This window comes from Lethenteron reissneri, chromosome 21 (genome assembly GCF_015708825.2).
Source record: "Lethenteron reissneri isolate LAM-NWPU_2019-01 chromosome 21, ASM1570882v1, whole genome shotgun sequence".
In the NCBI taxonomy this organism is placed as follows: Eukaryota; Metazoa; Chordata; class Hyperoartia; order Petromyzontiformes; family Petromyzontidae; genus Lethenteron; species Lethenteron reissneri.
Genome location: NC_083799.1, coordinates 11,488,309 through 11,513,427, shown reverse-complemented (window position 1 = coordinate 11,513,427; position 25,119 = coordinate 11,488,309). Strand labels below are relative to the sequence as shown.

General features: G+C 46.7%; 1 protein-coding gene across 1 annotated transcript; it reads left to right on the top strand.

Moving 5' to 3' along the window:
- The first annotated feature begins 10,842 nt into the window (after positions 1 to 10,842).
- On the top strand, positions 10,843 to 24,914 carry LOC133344939 (sodium channel protein type 3 subunit alpha-like). The gene is made up of 4 exons (XM_061555269.1): positions 10,843 to 11,090; positions 15,019 to 16,248; positions 24,432 to 24,564; positions 24,907 to 24,914. The coding sequence occupies exons 2-4, from the start codon at positions 15,979 to 15,981 to the stop codon at positions 24,912 to 24,914; spliced, it is 411 nt and encodes a 136-aa protein (XP_061411253.1). The 5' UTR covers positions 10,843 to 11,090; positions 15,019 to 15,978.
- The last annotated feature ends 205 nt before the right edge of the window (positions 24,915 to 25,119 follow it).

Sequence of the window (25,119 nt, the reverse complement as noted above, 5' to 3'; positions counted from 1 at the left end):
GCGATATTCTGACGATTCGCCGCACGTGTCGCGAGCTTCTTAAGTAGCTGAACTCATTTCGTTCAAAAAAGCCACAGCACCCGCTGAATTCAGTTGCTGTAGAAGCTTCCAGCGTGTGCTGCGAAACATCGGACATCACGCCACACAACTCGAAATCAAATCAGAGCGCTATAGAGCACAACGGCAAATCTCTAAGGAAGAAGTGAAAATGGTCCTTGGAGATCGAGTCGCTGAAAGTGAAGGTTGAGGCAAGGCCGTAAATATAATAAATATTGGGGGGGGACACACACACCCCCCCCCCCCCAATATTTAAATATGCTCAAAATGTCCCCCCCTCCCCAATATATTGATATAAAAATAATTATTATGCTATGTAAATAAAATAAACAATTTGCTAAGCCTTGACCACAATATCTGGACTTGTCTTCATATAAATCAATGCATAGATTTATGTTTATATGATTGTGGTTATGGTTGCACTTTATTAATCCCTAATCTCTGCCATTGCATACAATGAAACAAGAAATGGTAAAAAGGTAAAAACAGAGCAATGTAATACAATACACTATTAGACATTTTTGTAAAAAAAAAGTCCATCTCATGTGTTAGTGAATTTTTTTATATTTTAGGCAGGAAATGAATTTTCAAATTGAGATATTTTTCTGGGTTGGGACCCCCAGACAGCCTGGAAGATTTGGTCCCCCCCAATGTTGACTCCATGGCTACGGCCTTGGGTTGAGGTAACGTTGGAATTCAGTGGAGACTCAAGAGGGCGAGTTTCTCGTGGCTGATGGCTTGCCAGAGGGTTAGATATGGGGTGGATATGGAAATAGATTTCTCTTTTGTGTGTGTGTGCTCAAGTCATGGACCCCCCTTTGTGTGGAGCGCACGTCTTGGCTTGATGGAATAAATGGGGCGGTCTTGCTGTGCTCTATACTAAAATAAAAACTAAACTATGTATTTTTTTTATCGTACCAGGTAAAGCCCACTGAGCTATGTAGCTCGTTTTCAGAAGCGACCTGGCCACACATGATAACTCAACGAAGTGGCTTATCATCGTATGGAAATGTACAACAGCAAAATGCTCTAAACGCATGTTTCTAAATACGGAGGGAAAAACCGGAGCACCCGGAGAAACATTCCACGCGACCAAGGAGAGAACACGCAAACGCCAAATATACAGGCGTCAGGCTCGGGATTGAACCCACGACCAGGCGAGGTAGTCAACATCTCTTTATTTATTCCTCCAGCATCAATGCATATTTTTATTTATGATTTGCCATGGGCCCCGCAACCCCTGTGGACGGCCCTCCGTATGTATATAATTTTTCTTTAAATTCCAGCCTTTCTCAATCCACCAATGGATGAAAGCCATCCCACGCCATGTTTTGTTGTTGTTTTACCATACTTCACCACGCTCGTCCATGCGGATTAGTGAATGAGTGGGTCGTGCTCAGGGGGTGGGGAAGTGACGGGCAAGCCGGATTAGTTCAGATTGACCTGCCACTTATGTTCGCCGTGGTCGGGTGTGGAAATAGGGTAGCCGGGCAACATAACGCCGTGCGCTAACCGTTGTACCACCGTCCCACTCGCGGCAAATATATCACGAAATATTGGAGCGCCGCGGTAGTGAGGAGACTTCATCGTTCTCGCCTGGTACACAGGAGATCGTGGGTTCGCTTTTGGACCCTGGCGGTGCCTGTTGTGTATTTGGAGGTCGCGTGTTCTTTCTCTCCGTGGTGGTCGCGTGGATTTTTCTCTGGGTTCCTCCGGTTTTGGCCTCCACATTTAAAAACATGCGTTTATATGATTTGGCTGCTACTCTAAAACCGCACATATGATGATATGAACCACTTTGCTGAGCTATTATGTGTGGCCAGGTCGTCTCTGGAAAATAGCAAAAAGCTCAGTGGGCTTTACCTGGTAAAGAGTTTAGCTTAGGATAGCTTTTTAATTTTTTTCAGTATTAATTCATTCAAGTACCGATTACAAAAGATTTATGACACCAGACAGTTCACATGTTTCCATTCCGTCTATAACGCTGTTTACCTGTTTCGAATAATCTCAAGAAGAACGTCAGTGACAACTTCCAGACAGCCACAGCCCCAAATCTCGTTTGATAAATAAAAAAAACATTACATTCTCCACGCGATCTCTCTTGGTTTAAATAAATTATCTGCCTGGAGGCTTAAAATAGAAATAGACAACGTTTGACTTACGTAATAACGCCATTATTTCGACACAGTACCTATCAGTTGCCCATAAAAGCCTCGCTCCGCTTTCAATGCCTATTTTCACGAGGTGCCCCGCAACAGCGGTGTCATTGTTTGGACAATTCTATGAATAGTTCAAGTTCAAGTTCATTTAGTAGGTATAGCCCTGTGAGCCATTCGGCTCTTGAATCGGGTGCAACCGCAACAAACAAAAAACAAAAACATGAACAAGAAAACATCTTAAAGTGAATATGTGACTAAGTGCAAACAGAAAATCCAAGAAAAGACAGCAAAAAATTGCAGAAAAATCACCGTACACCAACACTGTGTGCAAAAATCTCAGTAGGATGCAAGTCAAACAACAACAACAATCACAAGACAATTTAGATTAAGGCCATCAGTCTAACTCCGTACAACAACAAACAAACATTGGCCAAACCAATAAACTTTTCGAAATCACCAAAATAAAGCCATGAAAGCAATGAAACAGTGATCATAGGAACTGTGACGGAATTCTCACAATAAATGACATAAACAACATGTACTACCAAATCCCTGCAGCCATAGCTGGCTGCATGAGTCACTCCACAACAGCAGGTTAGAGACAAACCGGAGCAGCTTGAGAAACACCACCACGTCGTCCAAGGGCGTGGCACTCGGCACTACCACCTCCGGTCCACACCTACAACACCTGGCAAGCCCCCCCCCCCCCTCCCACCAGGGTCGCAAACGGGTACTCGTACCCGATACCCGGCTACCTGTACCCTACCCGTACCCGGCCGGGTACGGGTAGAGTACGGGTATCGGATACCTGATTGCGACCTCTGGGATGAAGCCATGTTGAAGTCGCGGGTGGGTTGATTCGAGGAACTTGAATTGTGAGAAGAGACAAGACGTTGGGAAATGAGTGACAAACGGTGACTCACCAGTGACTCACGGTCTACCCGTACCCGGCCGCACCAGGGTCGCAAACGGGCATCGGGTAGGGTACGGGTATCGGGTACCCGATTGCGACCTCCACTCCCCACCCTCCCTTCGTGGTCACCCATCCAAATGCGAACCAGGCTCAAATCTGAATAGCTGACGAAGATTCGACTTGATCGGCTACGTTCGGGCCTTACATTGCCCCGTCGCCTGTTTAATTGGCGCCATACACTGCGAGGGCTTTTATTTCCACCGCAAATTGCGCTTAAGATGTCGAAGGCGTGACGCGTGAAGTCGTTTACGAGCCGTGCTGTAGTCTATTTGATCGCCTACAGCCCAATAAAACGCGCTAACAATCGCGGTCTGGCCCGCATCGCGTGTCCTGTTCCTTCTGTCTTGAGTGTCGAGAGCGGAACGAACGATGGATGCAACGATTCATCGAAGAATATCGATGTTTCATACGCCCAGGTTATGTTATTTAATCGATTCGCGTGTCTAATAATAATACGAGATCCGTTTCGGTTTGTACGAAGTCATGTTCAGCCCCAATGTTAAACGACGGCTGGATGATGACCATACTCTTTGGGTTTTTTTCGGTAAAGTTACGTAGGTAAAAAATAAAATAAATGAAAACAACTAAATTAAATCACGACGTCTCTGGTGTGTCTGGTTGTGCTTTCGCTACGTTGTCCCCACCTGAAGAAGGACGCTTGTGTTGCGCCCGAAACGTCGTGATTTAATTTAGTTGTTTTCATTTATTTTATTTTTTACCTACGTGACTTTACCGAAAAAAACCCAAAGAGTATGAATCCTTGCAGTCACGAAAGCTTCAAATCTAGAATGATGACCATACTTCACCTCGCTGCTCAATGCGAGTTGGTGACTTCTGGGGTTGAGTGGGACAGGCGTCTTTAACCAGTTCAGACATCATCCACCACGCATGTTAGCCGTGCTCGGGAAGCGACCGAAGCCAGGTTCACATCACAGTTGCATTAACTACTTTGGCACCGCTCCACCATTTCCATTCGTAAGAGGTCGTCCGTAACGGTTCACGTGAACCGTTGCTCCCGTAATCAGGGATGCAGCCGTGGCGAGATGTTAACTACCTCGCCTGGTATGCAGGAGGTCGTGGTTTCGATCTCGATCCTGACGCCTGCTGCATATTTGGAGTTTGCATTTCTCTCTCTCGTCGTGGTCGCGTGGATTTTTGTTCCGGATGCTCTGGTGTTTCTCTCTGCATTTAGAATCTGCGTTGAGAGTATTGGGGCTGCGATAAATTTCCTACACGATGATAAGCCACTTCGGTTAGCTATCATTTGTGGCGGCCAGGTCGCGACTGAAAAAGAGCTAAATAGCTCAGTGGGCCTCACCTGCGAAAATAAAAAAAATAGTTGTTAGTGGCTGACCTGGTGAATCGTTATGAATTGCCCCGTGTTCGCCTATACGCGCGTTTTGTCAACACGAAGCAATCAGAGAGACGCGACGACCTTCGCTCAACTGCAATAATCACAGGGAGTTGTTGGCCGTTACTTTACACAATTACAATCGTGATATTTGGCCGTCACGTCATGAGAACCAAAGCGCCTCCAGAGGTTGAATGGAAATGTGTTGGAGTGGTTTACGCACGGTTTATTTTTTTTTATACTCGGCGATTATAACAACAGTGGCCTCTTTACGCAGAACAGCCCTCAAATTGTCTTGAGAATTCTTCACGGACGTTCTGGAGTGGGATTGATTTGGCTAATTACATTAATGGGCGTTCAGCCGTATTCCTGTTGCACAATTGCCATGTATGCTGTACGTATACATATAATGTACTGTACATGCACTTAACAATGAAACCTGCATCCCTTTCGTTGCGCAGATAATTACACTAACAGTGTTCTGGTCACTCGCGCCCCCCCCCACTACCTTTGATTAACTCGCATTGACCAGCGTGGTCATATTCGTTTAAACGCGATATCTATTTAGCGACGGTTTTTTTTTAATTAAGACCCACAGTGTCGGAGTGTATCATAATTGGGTTGTCGTTTTCCTGTTGAAGTACTAATCGGTGATTATTGGCCGAAATGTGATCACCACGAGCCCGCTTGCTGGTTGTGATGCACAACGACAAACAACAACGGTGACCGAAGCAGCAGCAGCAGCAGCAGCGCCTCTTAATGAAGTGAGCGGAGCAGCAGGTGTAAATTGCCCCCCCTGTGTTTGCTCTGAGCTTGAATTTCACACCGCGGGTCCCTGGGGTGGGGGGGGGGGGGTGCCAGCTTCAGTGTCACTCGCTTGCGCGCAGGGCCAGATGTAGGAAGTGTCTTTGCCCCCCTCGGGATATCAGAACAGAAAATACCCCCCCAACCCCGCCACCCCCTTTCTGAACACCTCTACCCCCCCTCGTTAGCCACCACATTAAGGTAGTGAAGGTAATTCAACACGTAGTCTTTCGCGACCAATAATATTCACGAGAAAGTTAATTTTTGGGGGGTCATGTAACAATCAATATAGCCCCCCCCCTCCAAAAAAAACCGTTATCATGAGCAGTGAAGGGAGCACAATTCGTCCATTGGCAGGCGGCGTGTGATGGGGTGACATGTGGTTACTCCCACCTCTTCCAAGGTGTCTGACCAGCGTGGAAGAGTAGGCCAAGGGTTCCGCGTAGAGCTGCTCTCTAGAGCTCCCTCGAGTTGAGGCCCCTCTGCAATCAGTGATTATAAGCAAGCAATTTTCAGGATTGCACCTTTATCAGTTCCACTTTAAGTAAAAGTAGTACGTATCCATCTCTGTATGTTGAACTTCTTTCGCACCGTACGTAGCCAACCACTCTCATCGACAGTATTGGTTCGGCGTATATTGCTCATATTTAAACGACAATAGAATTAAGCGGTCATCCGCACCATCGATTAGCACGATTGGCTACGTACGGTGCGAAATAATTTCAAAATACATACTTTTTTGTTTTTGGGTGCCCTTTATGGAGTTTGGGGCTAATGCCCCCCCCCCCCCCCGTTTTGTCCCCACGCACCGACATGACGCCTAGGGGAGCTGTCAAACTCGGTCCAGAAAGCAGCGCGAGTTTGGTAACAAAACACACGGATGCCCCTCTTCCCAAACACACCTGCGTGTGTCTATAGATAGGTAGACACAGATACGATGCATGCAAACACCGCGGGGGTGGGGGGGGGGGGGAAATCTCTTCATTCCATTCAAACATAATGATCGCACGTTAAACAAACCTGGCGAAAGAGGCGAGAGACGACATTGCTGATGTAAATCGATCCGCCTTTTACCTATCGGGTGAGCGTTCTTTGTCCGCCTAGTTATTTATAAATGTACTTCTCTGTCGGCTGCTGTGCACAGGCCCAAAGGTCAAAATGTCAAGCGGCCAGCATCGAACAGCACCACTGACGGTATCATTAACACGAGCTAATGTTAGAACACGTTCACATTACACGCTGTCTTTTAACCCTGTGATGCAAAACACCGTGATACTCCGTTCACTCCTCTCGGGGTCGCGTCTGGAACAACGGGGTCGAGGCAAAGATGTAGATTTAAATTTCGACTGCAGGGATTCATCTTCTTGGTTCTTTCGGTAAAGTCACGTAGAAGGGAAGTAATAAAATAATAATAAAATAATAAAAATAAAACATAATAAAATAATTATTTTATTATGTTTTATTTTTATTATTTTATTACTTCCCTTCTACGTGACTTTACCGAAAGAACCAAGAAGATGATGTAGATTTACTCACAGAGGGTGACTTACTGATGATGATCCCTTTCATGTAATACGATGTTAAACGTCTTTTTATAAGCCACGGCAAGAATCTAGAACGTGTGTACAAAATGACATGAGGCTGACATTGTCAAGACTGATAAGGTCAGTCCTTTCGTCCCCCCTCGGTCTTTTCTGCCGAAGGACCATTGCCTGAAACGTTAGTCTACTCTACATTGTCCATCATGAGGCAGTGCGAATAACGTACGTTGAGTTCCTCGAGCAATGAGAGCGGTGTTTAATAACGTACTGTATGTATATGCATATCGAGACGTTTGTACAACGGCGAATGAAACTCAATAAGCACGGCCGGTTTTCGTTGTGACGTCGCTTAAGCACAGATGGGAATTAATCAAAACTGAAATGGGTTTGTGGGTGGGAGGCGTGTGTGAGTGTGTGTGGGGGGGGGCTCTCGTCCACTTAAAATTAATGCACAGTCTCCGATTACGAAATGACTTGCAACCTTATAGCAATGGTAAACATTTGTATTGTGTGCGCTTGCGGAGACCCTCGCACCCACGCAATGTGCCGCATAATCCGCATGCGCCTTTGGGTGGGGTGGCTGGCCAGGTGTGCGAGGGTTAACAGCCACCCACCCACCCACCGCCATCACCGCCACGCGGGCAGGAAAACAAACGTTCTGATTTCGCGAAGTGAACAGGATGGGGTCGGAGGAGTAGCAGGGGGGGTGGGGGGAGGATGAAGTCGAAGCGAAGAATCAAGAGGGCGCACAGTGCTTGTCTGCCCTCGTGTGCGGAGGAAGAGAACAATCGAGAGCCTGAATTATGAGAAAAAAAGCGTTCAATCCCAACGAGGAGGGGTGGCTATCACAACGGTCGCTGCGCCGAGTGCGCTTATCAATGAGTGATCTCCACGGCAGTCACGCGATGGCCGAGCGGCGTTGTGTGTGTGTCTGTAGGGGGGTCTTCACGATGCGTGTGGACGTGAGTGGCCTTTGTTGCAATTTTGTTGACGAGAGCACACCATTTCGATTTAAAGCTTTCGTGACTGCAGGGATTCGTCTTCTTGGTTCTTTCGGTAAAGTCACGTAGAAGGGAAGTAATAAAATGATAAAAAATAAAACACAATAAAATAATTCTCACGACGTTTCGGCCACAACGCAAGCAGCCGTCCTCAGGTGAAAACCAGGTCTGTCGAGGTGAGTGGCTTGCGTTGTGGCCGAAACGTCGTGAGAATTATTTTATTGTTTTATTTTTACCATTTTATTACTTCCCTTCTACGTGACTTTACCGAAAGAACCAAGAAGAGAGCACACCAACAAAGAAGGGCCCATTGTCAGCCTCGCGCGGGGTCAATTACATCGGCTCAGAAGAACTGGCGTGTAATTTGCGCGGCCGATTTGTTATCGGGCCATTATGACCCTGCGTGGAAATTCAACAAGGGGCCTCGCTCGTGCGCACTCTGCGTCATCGCCCGGTAACTATACGAGCGCGGATGTTAATAGGATGGAACAGTTTGCCCGATTTGCAGTGTAAACTCGCATGCGTTTGACTGCGAGATAATCGTGTGAACGGAAAGGGTGAGTGTGTTGGCTTTGTGTGGCCGCCGCCATGAACAACGGAACGAGAAGCGGCCAGAGACTGACGAGGCGATAACATTGGAGCAGACACTACCGCAAAGCGTACCCGTCTAGCGAACCAGCCGCTAGTACTCGCTGCTCGTACTCAACATTTCACTGGCCATAACCATACTCCTTATCCCACCTACAGCGATTAGCCGGGGCCATTTTTCACTTTTCTTACCAAATCGGCAACCTGTGTTCGATATCGTTCCACGTCTAAAATCAGCCCCCCCCCCCGCCGTGTTACCTACGTGCACTGACCATATCGCGGTGAAGTATGGTCAAGTGACCTCTATGACCGTCACGACGCCGTGGTGACCTTCATCTAGCAGTGACTAGGCAATTTATTAATAATTCATTGTGAATGTATGCACTTCAAGTTATGTCTGCATTTGACTTTGTCAGAGGAAGAGAAACAGCTGTCAGCTTGAGGAGCTGGGGGAATTTTCCAGCAGTGGATTAACCATGGCTGATCATGATAAACGCATGTATTTTTTAACGATGTCTGTATTTGACTCGTCAGCGAGAGAGAACCATTTTCATTGATTTTTTCTCCCACCCCGTAATGTATTCACATTTAGCCCCAACCCTGTGGTGAATTCTGGATTGTTTGGAGTGGATAAATGCTTCTCGCCACTCATTCTCTCTCTGTGCAGAGAAACTAAATGATTGCCGCATATTTGAGCCGGAAATAGTGAAATCGAAAAAATAACAGACACGTGAAATTATTTACGTTCAGCATGACGGCCCATGGAAATCGGCGGAAGTCAGAATTATCTTGAAGTCATATTCAAATGACCAGATCTATAAAAACTCAACTGTTTTATATTTTACCAGGTAAGGCCCACTGAGCTATATAACTATTTTTCAGGAGTGGCCTGGCCACAAATGATAGCTCAACGAAGTGGCTTGTTATCATGTGGGAATTTATAGCAGCCAAATACTCTAAACGCATGATTCTAAATGTGGAGGGAAAAACCGGAGGACCCGGAGAAAAATCCACGCAACCACGGGGAGAGAGAGACACTGCAAACTCCAAATATGCAACAGGCGTCAGGGTCGGGATCGAACCCACGACCACCTGTACACCAGGCGAGGTAGTTCACATCTCGCCACCGTGGCGCCGCGGCATTCCATCCGATCTCATCAGATCTCGGAAGCTTAGCGGAGTTGAGCCTGGAAAGGGCTTGGATGAGTACCAACGTGATTGCCGTGGATGGCTGGCTGGCTGCATGCTGCGCTATTTGGTCGTCGGCACGGCGTTGCACAGTAACATCCATTGTTGTACTGTACTTCTATACGCCGTGTCGAGGCACCTTCATCAACCCGTACTGACGAGCATGGTGATGTATGGTCACGTAAAGCTACCCCCACGACCCATCCCGCAGTGTATTGTATATGGGGCAAGACATGTGCATGAATGTAATTACATGCGCCTAATCTTCATAAACCTTTCCACGTAACGTTATTTTATCCGTACAAAGAAATCATCATTATTGATTAGTGTATTGACTCACAGATAGCATCTGTGCCAACTACTAATGCACCAAACTGTCATATACGTGTACGTACTATGTATATACGTTAATGATCCGAAATGGTTTGTAGTCAAGTGCAGTTTTTAAATACGATATTGTATTAAAAAGCACGTGACTTCTGGCCTTAACCCACACACTCCCAGCACACGCGTCACTGCAGTAGTAATACGACACTTTATTTATCCCGGGACAGACCTCAAAAAGTCTCGAGATTCCTTGTTCAATCGGCTCCTGCATTGGGATGCTTGGCCAATCCCGTTCAGGAGTGTTTTTGGAATGTGGGATGAAACCGGAGTATCCGGAGAAAACCCCACCACGCGTATGGAGTGAGATGGCACTCGAGTCTTCGCCCAGGTACATTCATTCACACATCGCTCGATCGCATCCCCTGGCGAACACCTTGCAGCCCAAGCATACCACACCTGGCATTCTCAGGCAGACGTCCATCCAAACGGTAATAAAAATTGCTCAGTTTCGCTGAGCTCCCGTCATGCGACGACGCTTGCGCGCGTTCAGGGTTGATCCGATTGCGAAGCAACCACTCAGTCTACCCAGCTCTCCCCACCACCAACACCATCATCATTAAACATCTTGGCTCACTCAACCGCCCATCACTCCCTCCCCACGTCGCTTAAGCATCCCCTCGTCACCCCCCGCCCCCTATCCTCACGCATCCTCTTCGACCCAGACACCCCCCCCCCCCCCGTTTCATCTGCGCGCATCCAGGGACTGCCGCCAATCACAAACTCGCTCTCGCTGACGGCCGCGAGGCAGGCAAAGTCTACGATCTCCCATCGCAGGCAGCAGCAGAGCCCACCCCCTGCGAATGAGCTGAGCTCTTCCTCGAATTTCCATCTACTATAGCAGCCCACTCCCACCTCCACCACCACCATCCCACCCAAACCCCAACCTCTTCCATTAGTTGCCGCGATAATGTGTCGGCCCTGAGCCTCTTGCGCCCGATGTAAGCCGTTGTCTCGACAGCTTGCTGGCGCCCGCCAGCTTGGATGTTTGGTGTTCACAGTGACTGGGATTGCACACGGCCACTGGAGTATGTGGAACGCGGGGTGAGTACACGTACGTACGCGTCCGTTGTACACGTGCGTGGCGCGCGCGCGTGTGTGTGTGTGCGTGCGCGCCGTGCATTAGTCTCGTCTCCACCCAGTCGCATGGGATGTTCGACAGGGAGAATCCGAGGTGTGGAACAGTTTCTGGGATTCTGCCGACGAGTTGGTGAGTACTCACGATGCACTTTTGATATACGCGATTATGTACGTATAAACGAATGCGTAAAGCGCATATGTATGTCCTATAGAGGGGTAATTCTCAAATGTGTTACCGCATGTCTTGTCTTTTTTTAGTTTACTGTGAATGTCTTCGGCCCTTAAAACCGCACCGCCGATGAAATATGTATAGCTTGACTTACATAACGGTGTATGAATCCACATACGCGGAATACACATGACCCTGTTCCTTGAGTGTGCATAATTGGCAGCATAATTAGGAACAATACCATTGGGATTTTCGTAGCTGTAGTGATTTTGTAAAGGGACATCGGTTCAGTAATTATACACTTCTACTTATACGAGCTACGACTCGTTCGCATCTACGGGGGGGGGAGGCTTTCATGCAGCAGTAGATTGCCAAAGGTCGATCGTGATGAATATATTTTTTTAAATCAGCAACTATGGGGAGTTCTTCCCAATATGAACCATTCAAACGAGCCCCCCGAACGGCGCGTGACCGCAACCTGTTCCTGTCAGCGCCATCTGAGCAAGCGTTATGCTTCTGAAAAACAGACAGCCACTGGGATGATGCAAGCGAGCTTTGCGTAACGCTTCGGTAGCATGTGCGTGCCACTAATCAGGAGGGAGAACGCGAGGAAGGGAAGCCGTCAATCTTAGATTCGCAAAGAGAAAGTGTGCCGCTACCCGTGTCCCCAAATCGTACAGGCCAATTTGCCATTGTTAGACAATTACCCGCATTTTTTTGACAAATCAGAGCTGTACGCGTGCGTGCGCGCGTGTCTTTGTGTTCGTGGGAAGCGATAATTGCAGCGGTTAGCGCGGTGCGCTGCGAACCCGGCCACCAGAGTTCAATTCCCGCTCACAAGCCACCACCAGTGACGATTATCTGAACCGGTCCTGGGCTACCCCTAGGTCGACTCAGCCTCAAATGAGTACCTGGTGCAGTGAGTAGACATCGCCACTGGGGAGACAAAGGCGGTCGGGCGTGGTGTTGACCACCCACCCCCTCGTGTGCCACAGTGCCGGCTTTCATAGGTGCTCGCTAACAGCACTTGCCCCAACAATCTGTTAAACCTGTACGGGGGATCTCTGTCTTTTTTTTTGTCTTCGTGTCCAAAACGTGCTCTCTAACGGCACTTGCCTCTACAGTATGCTGAAGGCTATACGGGGGATCTTTGTCTCGTGTACAAACTGGCAACGGCGCTCTTTTCCGATGATGAGCCCCGAGCCAGGGATGGAAAGTCCACATTTCCGATTTTTTTCCTCTCTCTTCATATTATTATTTATTCTCCATTAATTACAAATTTCCACATTAATAGCAAGTGTGCCCTTTCCTGCCCTCTAACGGGCACAGAGATTTCGCTTGAAAATGTGGATGAAATTCTCAGCGTAATCTCTATATATATAAAAACCTCGTTGTGATATGTTACAATAAATGATCAATCGTAATATTAGCTTCGCCCGATCCGTTGTCATCTCTCGCCAACATGTGAAGCAACAATATCTCTGCCTCGCACCTGTACACGAGTTGATTTCATCGCTCACGACGTTTCGCAATACATACACCATTTCAATATTATCACGAAACAAATGGCAGGCGTTTTGTCAATCCACGGCGCACGGACGGGGGTTGATGTGGGCCAGAATGACGCCAGGTCGACTTTGTCTCTCCAAACGGTGACATTTACACATTCGGGCAACAACAACAATCACAACCGTCGTTCGCCCCAAGTGGCGGTGTACGGCACTTGTGCCAGGCTAGGTGCACGTTAAGACAAACACGAGCGCACGCACGCACAGACGCTATTCCCAAAACTGCGTTTTTTACAACGGACCTCTTGTTTCACGCTGTCATCATCAACACCCCCAACGTTGTCATTAGGCGAAACGGCACCGAGTCACAAATCCTTACTCCTTGCAACGGAAGTCTTGGGCAGTAAGGGGCCGTCCATAAATGACGTCACGCACCTAGGGGGGGGGGGTCAGACATTTGTGACGATGTGTGACGAGGGGGGTTTGAGAAATGTGACGTCACATCAAAATGCGCAACTTTAAATAAATATAAACAACACGTTCTACTTAATGAAATAGATTTTTAAAATAAATGTGTTCTCATACAACATCAGAGTGCAGCGCCACATTAAATACGCACTACAATGACAATAGTTTAAAGCGATTTTAAGCATGTTTTTTTTTGAGGGGGGGGGGGGCAGAGCTTTTTGACATCATATTTGAGGGGGGGGGGTCTGACGTCATTTATGGACGGCCCCTAAGCAAAACAACTGCACAGCATGTCAATATATTTCAGCACAAAAGCAAACATATAGAAAGGTACAACAAATACATCCCCAGCGGACAACCACGAATTTTTAACAGATGTCGATGGTTTTAGCTCCGTGCTTAATTATCCCCATTAGGGTTGAAACGGCATCGGCGTTAATGTTAACAGTTGCTTTCATGAATAAAATACGCCCTTATTTTACGCTGTAGCCTACTTACTAAATCGTCCGTCAGATCTCGGAAGCTAAGCAGGTTTGAGGCCTGGATAGCGCTTGAATATGTGACCGCCGTCACTAAGAACAGGGTGTCGTCGGTGACTGCGGGGCTAACGCTGCGGGCAGCAGACGAGGGCAGGGTTAGCAAAATTAATTGTTGTGCTGTAATTCTAGATTTGAAGCTTTCGTGACTGCAAGGATTCATATTCTTGTGTTTTTTCGGTAAAGTCACGTAGGTAAAAAATGCAAATTGATAAAAGTAAAATAAAAAATAAAATTCACGACGTTTCGTGCTGTGACGGTTCCACCTGAAGACGGAAGCTTGTGTTGCCTCCGAAACGTCGTGATTTTTATAATTTTTTTATTAATTTTAATTTTTTTACCTACGTGACTTTACCGAAAAAAACCTAAGAATATGTTGTGCTGTACTATGCAACGACGTCTACGCTCACCGTCTTCAAACCCGCACTGACCGATCTGTTGAAGTGCGGCCAGGCCCGTTCGGAAAACATGGATGAGGGAAAAGCCAGAGGTCTATGGCATTATTAAAATGGTTAATGCATGTACTTGGCTTGGGATTTCGTAGGATTTGTCGCTAGAAGGGACGATGGCCGATGGTCACAAATAGTGACGGAGTCAGAATCGGAAATAATCAGATTATGTATTTAGACACTGGAGGACTCCAATGAGCTATCAAGCTCACGTTACCACTACAAACAATTAAAAAAAACATACGATAGGAGTGCAAAGTATAGGAATGGTAAGCAAATGGCAAAAAAATAGACAAGTAAAACGAAACTGTGCTTTATTTTACCAGCGAAAGCCCACTGAGGTATTAGCTTCTTTTTCAGAAGCGACCTGGCCACAAATGATAGCGCAGCTAAGCGGCCTATCAGGCAAAAAAATGTCTATCAGCCAAATCATCTAAATGATGGAATGCTTCCGAAGGACTCGACTTCCGATGAGATGGAGCGATGAAATAAGCTCGTGCGCAGGTGCTCGATTACATGGAGTATTAAACGGGAAGATTGTGAGAGACGGCGATGAATCTTCATCCATGGCTGTTCGTGATAAATACAAATCACAACACACACACACACACAGTTGCTTTTTGTGTTTTAGCACGGTTGGCTACGTACGGCGCGAAAGAAGTTCAACAGACATAAACAGGTGTTGTTATATGATTCTTAACGCTGGTTATTTCTTTTTCCTGCCCCCCCCCCTCCTCCGCCCCTCTCGTCCCCTTCTTCTAGAAATAAAAAGAGCGCAGGCAACGGCAGGTGGCATCCACCCATGGTTTATTGATCACTCTCCGTCTCTTGCAAAGCAAAGGCATCGATGTGACATTACTTTCGCGTGAACGAGCACGCTGGTGCATCGCACGATCTGGACACTTAAAATATTAAACGCACGCACCTCGCACACATCACACACGCCACACACACATTGCACAGCCGTTTCCACACCAAACTGCAATGCATACATCCGAAAACTGAGACGAAACATTTTCCACAAATATATTTCCTCCTCGATAGCTTCGCAAAACCACACTGCGCAGGGTACAATCATCAAGGACTTTACACACACACACACATTATATTCGCATGTAATATACAAACACACATAGACGATCGTGACTGAGTGGCGCATATCTTAATGATGCTCGAGAGAGGTCAGAAAGTTTTTATCTTTGGGCGCAAATAATTCGAAGAAATACGAAAATTGAAATTGTTGCGTTTTTTCCCCCTCAGAAATTACGGCTCCGACAGAAATTGGTTTCACTCGTAAGGCAGCGAGCGGACACCCTGAAGTTCAACATTGTGCTCGCTCCTTACCACGTACAAACACACGACACCCATTATCGATGAGCCTAGTAACTCGCCTCCCGTGGTGTTGGAAAAACGAAGCACGCATTACCAGTACCAGCTCCTAGCGCAGCCACAACAACGACAACGACCACGACCCGAAACCAAACCATAGCGCACATTTTCGCGCAGCAAGATCGCGCAGATGAGGACCCAGCGTCAACTCGTGCTGAAAGACGAGGAGCTATCGTTAGTCTATGGTTGAAGTGAGACTCAAATGAGTACCCATTGTCATCGCAAGGGCTGCCTTTGTCCGCGGGATAGACCGACGATCTGCTGCTGTTATCCTGCGCTGGACTAAGGACGCGTGCACTTACAAGGACGTGGACACGAGGTACATTTAAGACAATGGCATCGTCACTGGCACTGCCTCTGTCCGACGGCTTTTTCCGCCGTCTCAGCAAGGAGTCGCTCAAAGAAATCGCCGATCAGATCGCCGAGGAGAAGGCAAACAAGGAGGCGGGAGACAAGAGCCTCCTGGATTTTGTCGAGGAGGAACTCAAGCCTCTCAGCTTTCTGGAGGCCGAGAGGAAGCTGCCGTTCGTCTACGGGGACGTGCCCAAGGAACTCATCTCGGAGCCCCTAGAAGACCTGGATCCCTTCTACAGGAACCAGATGGTGAGATGGGTGCGGGGAAGTTACTAAAACTATGAACTAAGATAATTTTATTTTACCACGTACGGCCCACTGAGCTATATAGCTCTTTTTCAGAAGCGACCTGGCCACTACAAATGATAGCTTAACGGAGTGGCTTATTGCGTGGAATTTATAGCGGCCAAATACTGGAAACGCGCGTTGATTCTAAATTTGGAGGGAAAAGCCTGGAGGACCCAGGCAAAAATCCACGCGACCGCCGGGAGAGAGAGAGAGAGAACATGCAAACTCTAAATAATACAAGGTGTCAGGGTCGGGATCGAACTCACGTCCTCCTGTGTACCAGGCGAGGTAGTTTTAACATTTGCATGGGGAGGAAGAGTGAGCACACTGATTGGAAGGTCAGATGTATATCTTTTGATGTTATATGAAGAGGCGCCATTGACGGAAACATGTTATGTATATATATATTTTTCCCTTTCGAGGTCACAGTGTTATTGACGAATGTGTCGACAATTTTTTTAAAATATTTTATCAAGAAGGACTCTGAGGTTCGAGACACCTGGTTGAGGAGGGCCAACTGAGTCCTCCCCAGGGTGTCCAGATGCAGGTGATAATGCGTGCAGCTGGCCTAATTGGTAATTGTAATGCAGAGGCAACGTGTGGGGGATAATGCACCAGCGTTGGCCTCCACCAGATCACTCCTCTTGGGAAGCTGCTGGGTAGGCTGCGTGAGCGCCTGTCAGTACGTGCTGATGATAAAGCCACTGCCAACGCATTCCACATTCCCAGTCTGTGCGTGTCTATGCGACTCTATGGGTCTCTGTTTGCGAGGCTGTGGGTGTTACGTATTATGGGGAGCGGTGGTTGTAGCGGTTAGCGTGCTGCGCTACGAACCTGGCGACCCGGGTTCGATTCCCGCTCACGGCGAACACCAGTGACGATTATCTGAACCGGTCCTGGGCTTCCCTTAGGTAGACTCAGCCTCAAATCAGTACCTGGTGCGATGTGTAAACATCGCCGCTAGGGAGACAAGGGCGGCCGAGCGTGGTGTTGGCCACACACCCCCTCGTGTGCCGTGCCGGCCTTTATATATGCTTGCTAACAGCACGTGCCCTTACAATATGTTAAGGCTATACGGGGGATCTTTGTCTGTGTTGCGTATATGTCGTTTAGGCTAATGGGGCAAACGACACCGTACAAAGGACACACATGAATGAGAAAAGAAAAAATGCCTTGGATAGAATCCTGACTCCGAATCATTACAGGGGCGGTAATATGAGTGTGTTTTGAGGTGGGGTAAATAGAGTTACGCTATTTCGCCGAATTATAAGACGCTCTGCAAAGTGAGACTCTCACCCCCAAGTGTAGTAACTAAGTTTGTTTAAAATATTGTCACACGCCCTTTAAGTCCATTATATAGTTTTTTTTGGGGTTAGATCGCGTAAATATATAAATGTGTCGCTAAAACCCGCCACCACCCGACACAAACAAACAGAACATGCCAATTCGTCACTTGAGCTCTCCAACGCACCGGTGTGATGTACTAGTGACGAATTGGTCACGTTCTGTTTATGTGACAACCCTTAATGTGTTGGCTGTGCCGGGTGGCGGCGGATTTTAGCGACACGTTTTATATATTTACGCGATCTAACCCAGAAACCCTCTATCATGGATGATATTGGTCGCGAAAGCCTGCTACGTGTTAAACTGCCTATTAAGTTTATAAAACGCACTCCAAATGTTATCTGAAAAACTCGCACTGGGATACACGGTCAGTGTGGGGCATTGGTGGGTGGTTGGAGGCGCACGAGCCCCGGGCTCAACGCTTTGGGACGCAGGTGACGTCATCACGTAAGTGTGCACTGTGACGTCACCAATGCGCATGCGAGCGAGCAAGCCAGCAAAACAATTTTTTTTCTAATGTAGTACGATACAGGGTTAAATACGTGCGTCTTGTTGTGCAGAGAATACAGCAAATGTTGTACCGACGAGGGGAAATTGACAAATGTGGTCCTACTGGAACCCGAGGGACCATATTAAGGTTGCAGGACAATGCTTCATGTGGATGGTTGACCTTAGCGCTTTGAGGATACGTGGCTGGTATCCAACTTAATACAATTCAACAAAGCACTTCGCCAGCTCTTGTTGAATTTGTGCGGCAATTACAGTCGTGGGTTGCTTGACGTTTTTCATCTACGAGGAAACTAGGGGATCGGTGGCACAGTGGTTAGATAACTTGGCAATTAACCCAGTAACATATGAGTTCCACTCCCGGCCACCATCTGAACCGTTTCAAGGCCTCCATATGTTCACCAACCCATACTAACCAGCGAGGCCCAGTATGGTCAAACATCCGCCATGACCGAATGGACTGACAAAAGGCTGTGACTTATTATGTCAACACTGCACGTGATTTTCACAATACATTAAGCTCACTTTTTGTATCCTAACAGTCTTGATTCTCATGCACGCAGCACGCAATGAACATAAATTGTTGTCTTTGTTGCTCTTATTAAGAGATGACACGCACCAATCCCATTGAAGCTTAAATTGGCTACGCCAGTTTTAAAGGGTAAAAACCTACTACTATATTTTGCCACTGGTAAAGGAGGTCTCATAGTGTAAATGCTTACCCCGAGCTCTCAATACTCTAATAGTGCGCTGTTTTTGAGTTGTACGCCTTTTGGCGTCATCTGGTCCAACACCAATGTGAGACTAGGCTCTAAGGAAAGCTGTCTCGGGTGTGGACCAATGAACTTCAAGGACAGTGCATATGATTACCATTATCAGAGTTGTTTATTTTTGTTTGCATTTTGACTGCTTGTGTTGCGGTTATTGCAAACATGATGCCTTGTATAAAGGTGTCAGTTTTGTACCAGTTTAAAGGGTAAAACCTACTACTATAAGTACGCCAGTGTTCTTCAATGCAAGGCCTGCGGGCCACTGGCGGCCGGCCCCTAGTGGCCTTTAGTGCGGCCCCCGACAATACACAACATGTGAAAACACACCCATCATCGTACTGCGGCCCTCACCAATGATGAGGCCTTATCGGCAAAAGTGCCCCCCCTCTGAAAATTAGTGAAGAACACTGAGCTACGCTGTGTTCGAATGGTCGTATATCGACTTGTGCATAATTGGCCTACAGAGGTTGAAGTTGAACTTCGCTGTTGAGTTTTAGTGTGACATCAAATCAAGTGCAGAGAGGTTTTAGTGCCAAGGATGAGGCCACCGGCCAGTTGTGAATAATTGCTGTTGTCATACGTTTGGATTATGAACTTCTTTCGCACTGTACGTAGCTAACCGTGCTAATCGGGAGTGTGCGGGGAAAGGATGACAACACTCAACATGAATTGAGCGAATGTGTTTGGTGGAGTCAATCTGTACAGTCAACGTTGTATTTAACCAATTGAAATGTTGACTGACTAACAATGATGCAGGAAATGTTGACAATACCTTCGATACACAACATTTCTCGAGGTTTCTAGTGATGGTCATATCAACGCGGTTGGCTACGTACGGTGCTAAAGAAGTTCAACATGCATACATCACTTGTGATGAACAAAAATAACATTCTGCACTTTACAGCCCTTTGTTAATCCTAGGTGCAAGACCAGACGTCAGCACGCAGGCGGTGTGACCTGGTTGGTATAGGACTTGTTCAGATATCACTCGACACTGACGTTAGCAGTGGCCGGGAATCAAACTCATGATGCTGGCTTTATAAACCCGTGCGCGACCATATCGATTGCCTGTAACGTTTAGAACGTATTCATAATATTGCTGCAGTTCTTTTAGTTTGAAAACAAGTGTACACTGCAACATACTCGCAGCTACCAAACAACAAGACAGCAGACTCCGTCTTTAGGCCCGTTGATCTCGTGTATGGAGAATAATGTAAACTTTTGGAAGTCCTATGCGTACATACATAAAGAAAGTTATATTTATCAATTATCAAATATTTTTAGTGCTGCCGTAGTGTTTTACATAATATTTATCTACTGTATAAAATTTAGTACATTTAACGTGAATTATAAAGAGCAATGGGGTGGAGCGGTGGCGCAGTGATTAGCACCCTTCCATTTGAATCCGGTTCCCGAGTTCGATTCTCGTATATTGCTTCCAATCATTGGCAAGTATTAGTACCTGAACCCCATTCACCAACCCACACTGACCAACATGGTGAAGAGAGGCGAGAGAGATGTAGTGGATATGAGTTGGAGACTGTACTTTACAGAATCAGAATATTTATACTGCATGAGCTATAAACCACTTATACACCATGGGGCCTGATAAAAATAAAAAAAAGTTTTTGAATGAATATTAGTTTTAAGTTTGCATTTTCATAGTTACATATTAGGTAACGGACAAACAAACCCTTCAATCTATTATCATAAAAGCCCTATGCATTCCGTTTTTCAGTGAGTCCGTCAGCTAAATGACGAGCCTTTCAGGAGGCCTGAATAACAAAAAAAGTGATAGAAAGAGGACCCCCCCGCCCAGATGTGGGAGTAAAAAGTTGATCCTAACAGGTGTACAACAATTGTCGACCCCCCCCCCCCCCCAAAAAAGAAATGTATTTTGTAGGCATATTTTCCTACACACCATACATACAATAGATTGAGTAGTATCTACTGCCTACACACCCTTCCAACAATCGTGTCAGTAGTATTCACTGCCTCCACACCCTACCAACAATAGTGTCAGTAGATCTAATGCCTACACACCCTACATACAATAGTGTCAGTAGATCTAATGCCTCCACACCCTACATACTATAGAGTCAGTAGTATCTGCACTCATGGGGGAAGGGGGTGGGAGAAGAGGACATCAGTGGGGTCGAAATTCTGGTAATAAAAGTTTCTTCGCTCGTTTGAATTAAGAGTAGAATCATGCAGTTGTAGAGAAGTTCCGACGGACGTACTCGGAGACGGAGGTAAGTTAGGGGCTTCCGCCAGGGTTTATTAACACTTATCAATACTACACAGGATACACAACTCCCAGGGGCTAGGGGTCCTACTCTTGAGTCCGGGTCCCTGCCGGCTAGCTCCGGTCTCTCTCTCTCGTGTCGGATCGTGGAGTCTGCCGACTCCACCGACCGGAGAGAGAAGCACCTCTACGGCTACCATCGGCTTCTCCCCAGACTCCCTATTCGATCCCTCTCACTATCCCTGGTCCCCTCTTCACCCTGTTTACTATCCCCGTTCCTACGTCACGGGGTATCCCTTAAATACCCTAGGAGACGTGACGTCATCGCACTAAACGGAACACCTGACGTCACGTCCCCATTTTACTCCTCTACGCAGTGTCAACTCTAGTTCAGCTGCGCAGCCTCTTCAGTCACAATTCCTTCACTCAAGTTCCCACTTGTAATCTACCTCACCAACTCTTACATGTGTAATGACAGGGTGCCACCTGTCGGCCAGGAGGGGTAATCACTGGTATGGGCGCGTTATATGATAACCAACTAGAAGGGGGGCATATCTGGGTTAAAGGTAAAAGGCGGGGTCATTCGGAAAACTCCGGGAAACTGCTCGAAGGTTTTAGAAGGAAGTATATAGGGGAGACGTAACCGAAGGTTCGGGGCTGTCGTTGGGTCCTGGCTGAGTCGCTGCTCGCCGTCATTTCTCTTCATCATCCGGCCGCATGGCCGATCCTCTGCATGGCTCCCATCGTTATCATCGCTACATTAGTCAGTCAGCTATATAGTTAGACGCCAACGTTGGGGCTGTGTAGAAAGGTCGGCTGTGGGTACCTATGTAGATACGTTTCTATATATCGCCCCAGTGTTTGTGCCCAAGTGTGAGAAATAAATAAGAAGCCCTCTCTCTACACGTTGTGTGTCGGAAGTCGGTCATTACACATGTATCAGAATTAACTTTGGATAACAAACCCTCGCATCTTCGGCTCCATGTGAAAAACTCCCCGGGGCCCCTTGCATGTGTAGACAGAACTCCCTGTCCAAACTGGCATAAGTCTGCCCTGTATATTGCACGTTTTTTATCCTTTTGATCTCTACCCTTTGTTGTGTTTATTTTAAATTGATTAGTCCCTTTTATCTTGCGGCTTTCCTTTACACCAGTGACTGCTCCCGTAGGTAATCATTAACATAACGGAGTAGCGTGGTTGGCATAGGCCCGTTCAATGAATTACATTGCATGTACTATGTCCGATATTTAATACAAGATAAATGTAATATTGTCAAATGCAAGCTCTTTAAAAAATCAATTACATCTTAGCCCGTGTAAATGGATATTTCGGAAAAAAAAACAATTTTTTTCCCTTTGCTGCATCTTAACATGGGCACACTGAGACGAATATCAATCTAATGCCGTGATTAGCTGGTGTGCTATTTTTATGAGTTCAAACTATTTGTAAACCCGATAATGGCTCTTATCAGCACCAACGCTGAAAACTGAACAGTGAAAGAGTTGCCCTGTTTGAATGCCCGAGGTGGGGTTTAGAGGTAGCTTTAGGTAGGATTAGTGGGTGAAGAATGCTGAAAATCCCATGGACAGCCAAAACCACCAATACACAAGTTGTGCAAGATATGGGCACTGACAGGCAACTGCTGAAGACCATCGTTAGCAGGAAGTGTTACTACCTAGGCCACATTGCCCGAAACGACCACAAATACCAGCTGTTAAAGCAAATCCTGGAAGGAAAAATCGAAGGGAAAAAACGACCAGGACGGCCAAAAACGACATGGCTCAGTAACATCAAAACATGGCTACAATTAACAACAGCACAAACTCTACACGCCGTGCTAGACCGGGACCAATATCATCGTGAAGTCGCACACGCCGTTAGGCAGCACTAAAGAAGAAGAGTGGGTGAGCTAATACTAGTGGCTGGTTGTGTAAATTCTTGAGGCTAGGGTCAGTGTGTCATCAAGAGCAGCTGGTCGGCTAGGGCTATCGTCAGCGAGAGAGCAAGTACTAGTCGAGAGTTGGCTTGACAGAGCTAATGCTCTTAATTGTTTGGATAGTTAAGGGTTGGGGTAGGTCTAGTATTAGTGGATGGTGGCTCGTTCGTTTAGGATAGGGGTAGGTGTAGTATTAATGGATCGGGGCTAGTTGGTTTGGATAGGGGTAAGTAGTATAAGCTGATGGGCTAGTTGGTTAGGGGTTGGGTAGGGCTATCATTTGGGTGGCGAGTGCACTGTGCCCACATACTGCTAGCTACTCTTACCCAATGCAGGGATATCATCTTAGTTTTTGCAGCTTTTGTTGCTGGTATTTACACACAGCTGTATGTAACTCTGACGGCCTGTCATGCTGTTCCACAAATGAACGGAGTTTGTAGACTAACTTTGACATACACATGCTATGACTGGAAACAATTTCTGACGTGTCATTACTCTATTGTATGGATTGCAGAGGTGTCATTGATGGATCAAGGAATACATAGCTTGCAATGTTACGGGCTTATCTCTTATAGCGCTGCCTCCTATAACGCTGTTTCCTTACACTGCCCTTTGTCCTGGAGGACGATTCCTGCGCGGATCAGCACACACATGGAAGAGAATAGACGTGGCGTTGCCCATTGGGCGCCTGTCTTTGCCCACATATGGTCTTGTCGAAGCCGAATCGAGGTGTCTGTTGTATCGATCTGCTCACAGTCAATCCGACAGCCACGTTAGAGTATCGATTCACTGAGGGTTAATCGCTGCGTCGATTCATTGGCAATCCACAGATCGAGTAATCCCATTGGTTAGTGTAGCTACCCGTGGAGCGTGTGTTCACGGCAGACGGTGGTTAACCTTACACAAGCTCCGGCAGAATGCACTGGTGAGTACATTAATGACTGTATTTATTTATGTAAGCATTATAAGTATTTTTTTCTGAAATGCTTTAATACATTTATCATGTGTACAAGTATTATTATTAAGGCTATTACCGATACCACGATGAAGCCCTCATTTCGCTCATAGGTAAAAAAAAATAGTGGTTAGGAACGCATCTCCATTGGAACCATGTTATAATGATCTCCTATAGCGCTGTTTCATACAGCGCTCCATTTACAAAGAACGCATATTGAGTGTTGTAGGAGGTATCCCTGTATACTGCGTAAGAAAGTCTGTCTTTTGTTTTCAATTCGTACATGTTGCACGTCATGTTTTTCTCATAAAGCAACCATATTCACCACAATGTTTAAATGATTGCCACTCACTGTTAAAGCTGTGTGCGCGTGTGCCTGTGTTGCAGACGTTCATTGCGGTGAACAGAAAAAAGAGGATCTACAGATTTAATGCGACAAACTCCCTTTATTTGTTCAGTCCATTTAACCCCGTGCGGCGCATTGCCATCAAGATCCTAATACACATATATCCTTTTATGTGTGCGTGTGTATCTGTGTGTCAGTGTGTCCCTGTATGCATATGTCTCGTGGTGTGTGTGTGGTAGGATGCATGTGATTGTATGTGTGTATATTGTGGGGAGCGGTTGTGTAGCGGTTAGCTCGCTGCGCTACGATACCCGCTCACGGCCAACATCAGTGACGATTATCTGAACCGGTCCTGGGCCTCCCCTAGGTCGACTCAGCCTCAAATGAGTACCTGGTGCGGTGTGTAAACATCGCCACTGGGGAGACAGAGGTGACCGGGCATGGTGCTGGCCACCCATCTCCTCATTTGTCATGCCAGTCTTCATAAGTGTCCGCAAACATTTCTTGCCTCTGCAGTCTGCTGAAAGTTATACGGGTGAACTTTGTTTTTGTGTGTTTTAGTCTGCATGATTTTGTTGGTATATGCTTATATTAGTTTATGTGAGGGCTTGGTAACCCCTCCACTTCAATTTCCTTGCCATTAACCAAAACACTCACTGTGGTGGAGAAGCTACCATTCCTCTTTTAGAAGCTGGACTGGTACCATTTACACCTCTGGGGGATGGACAG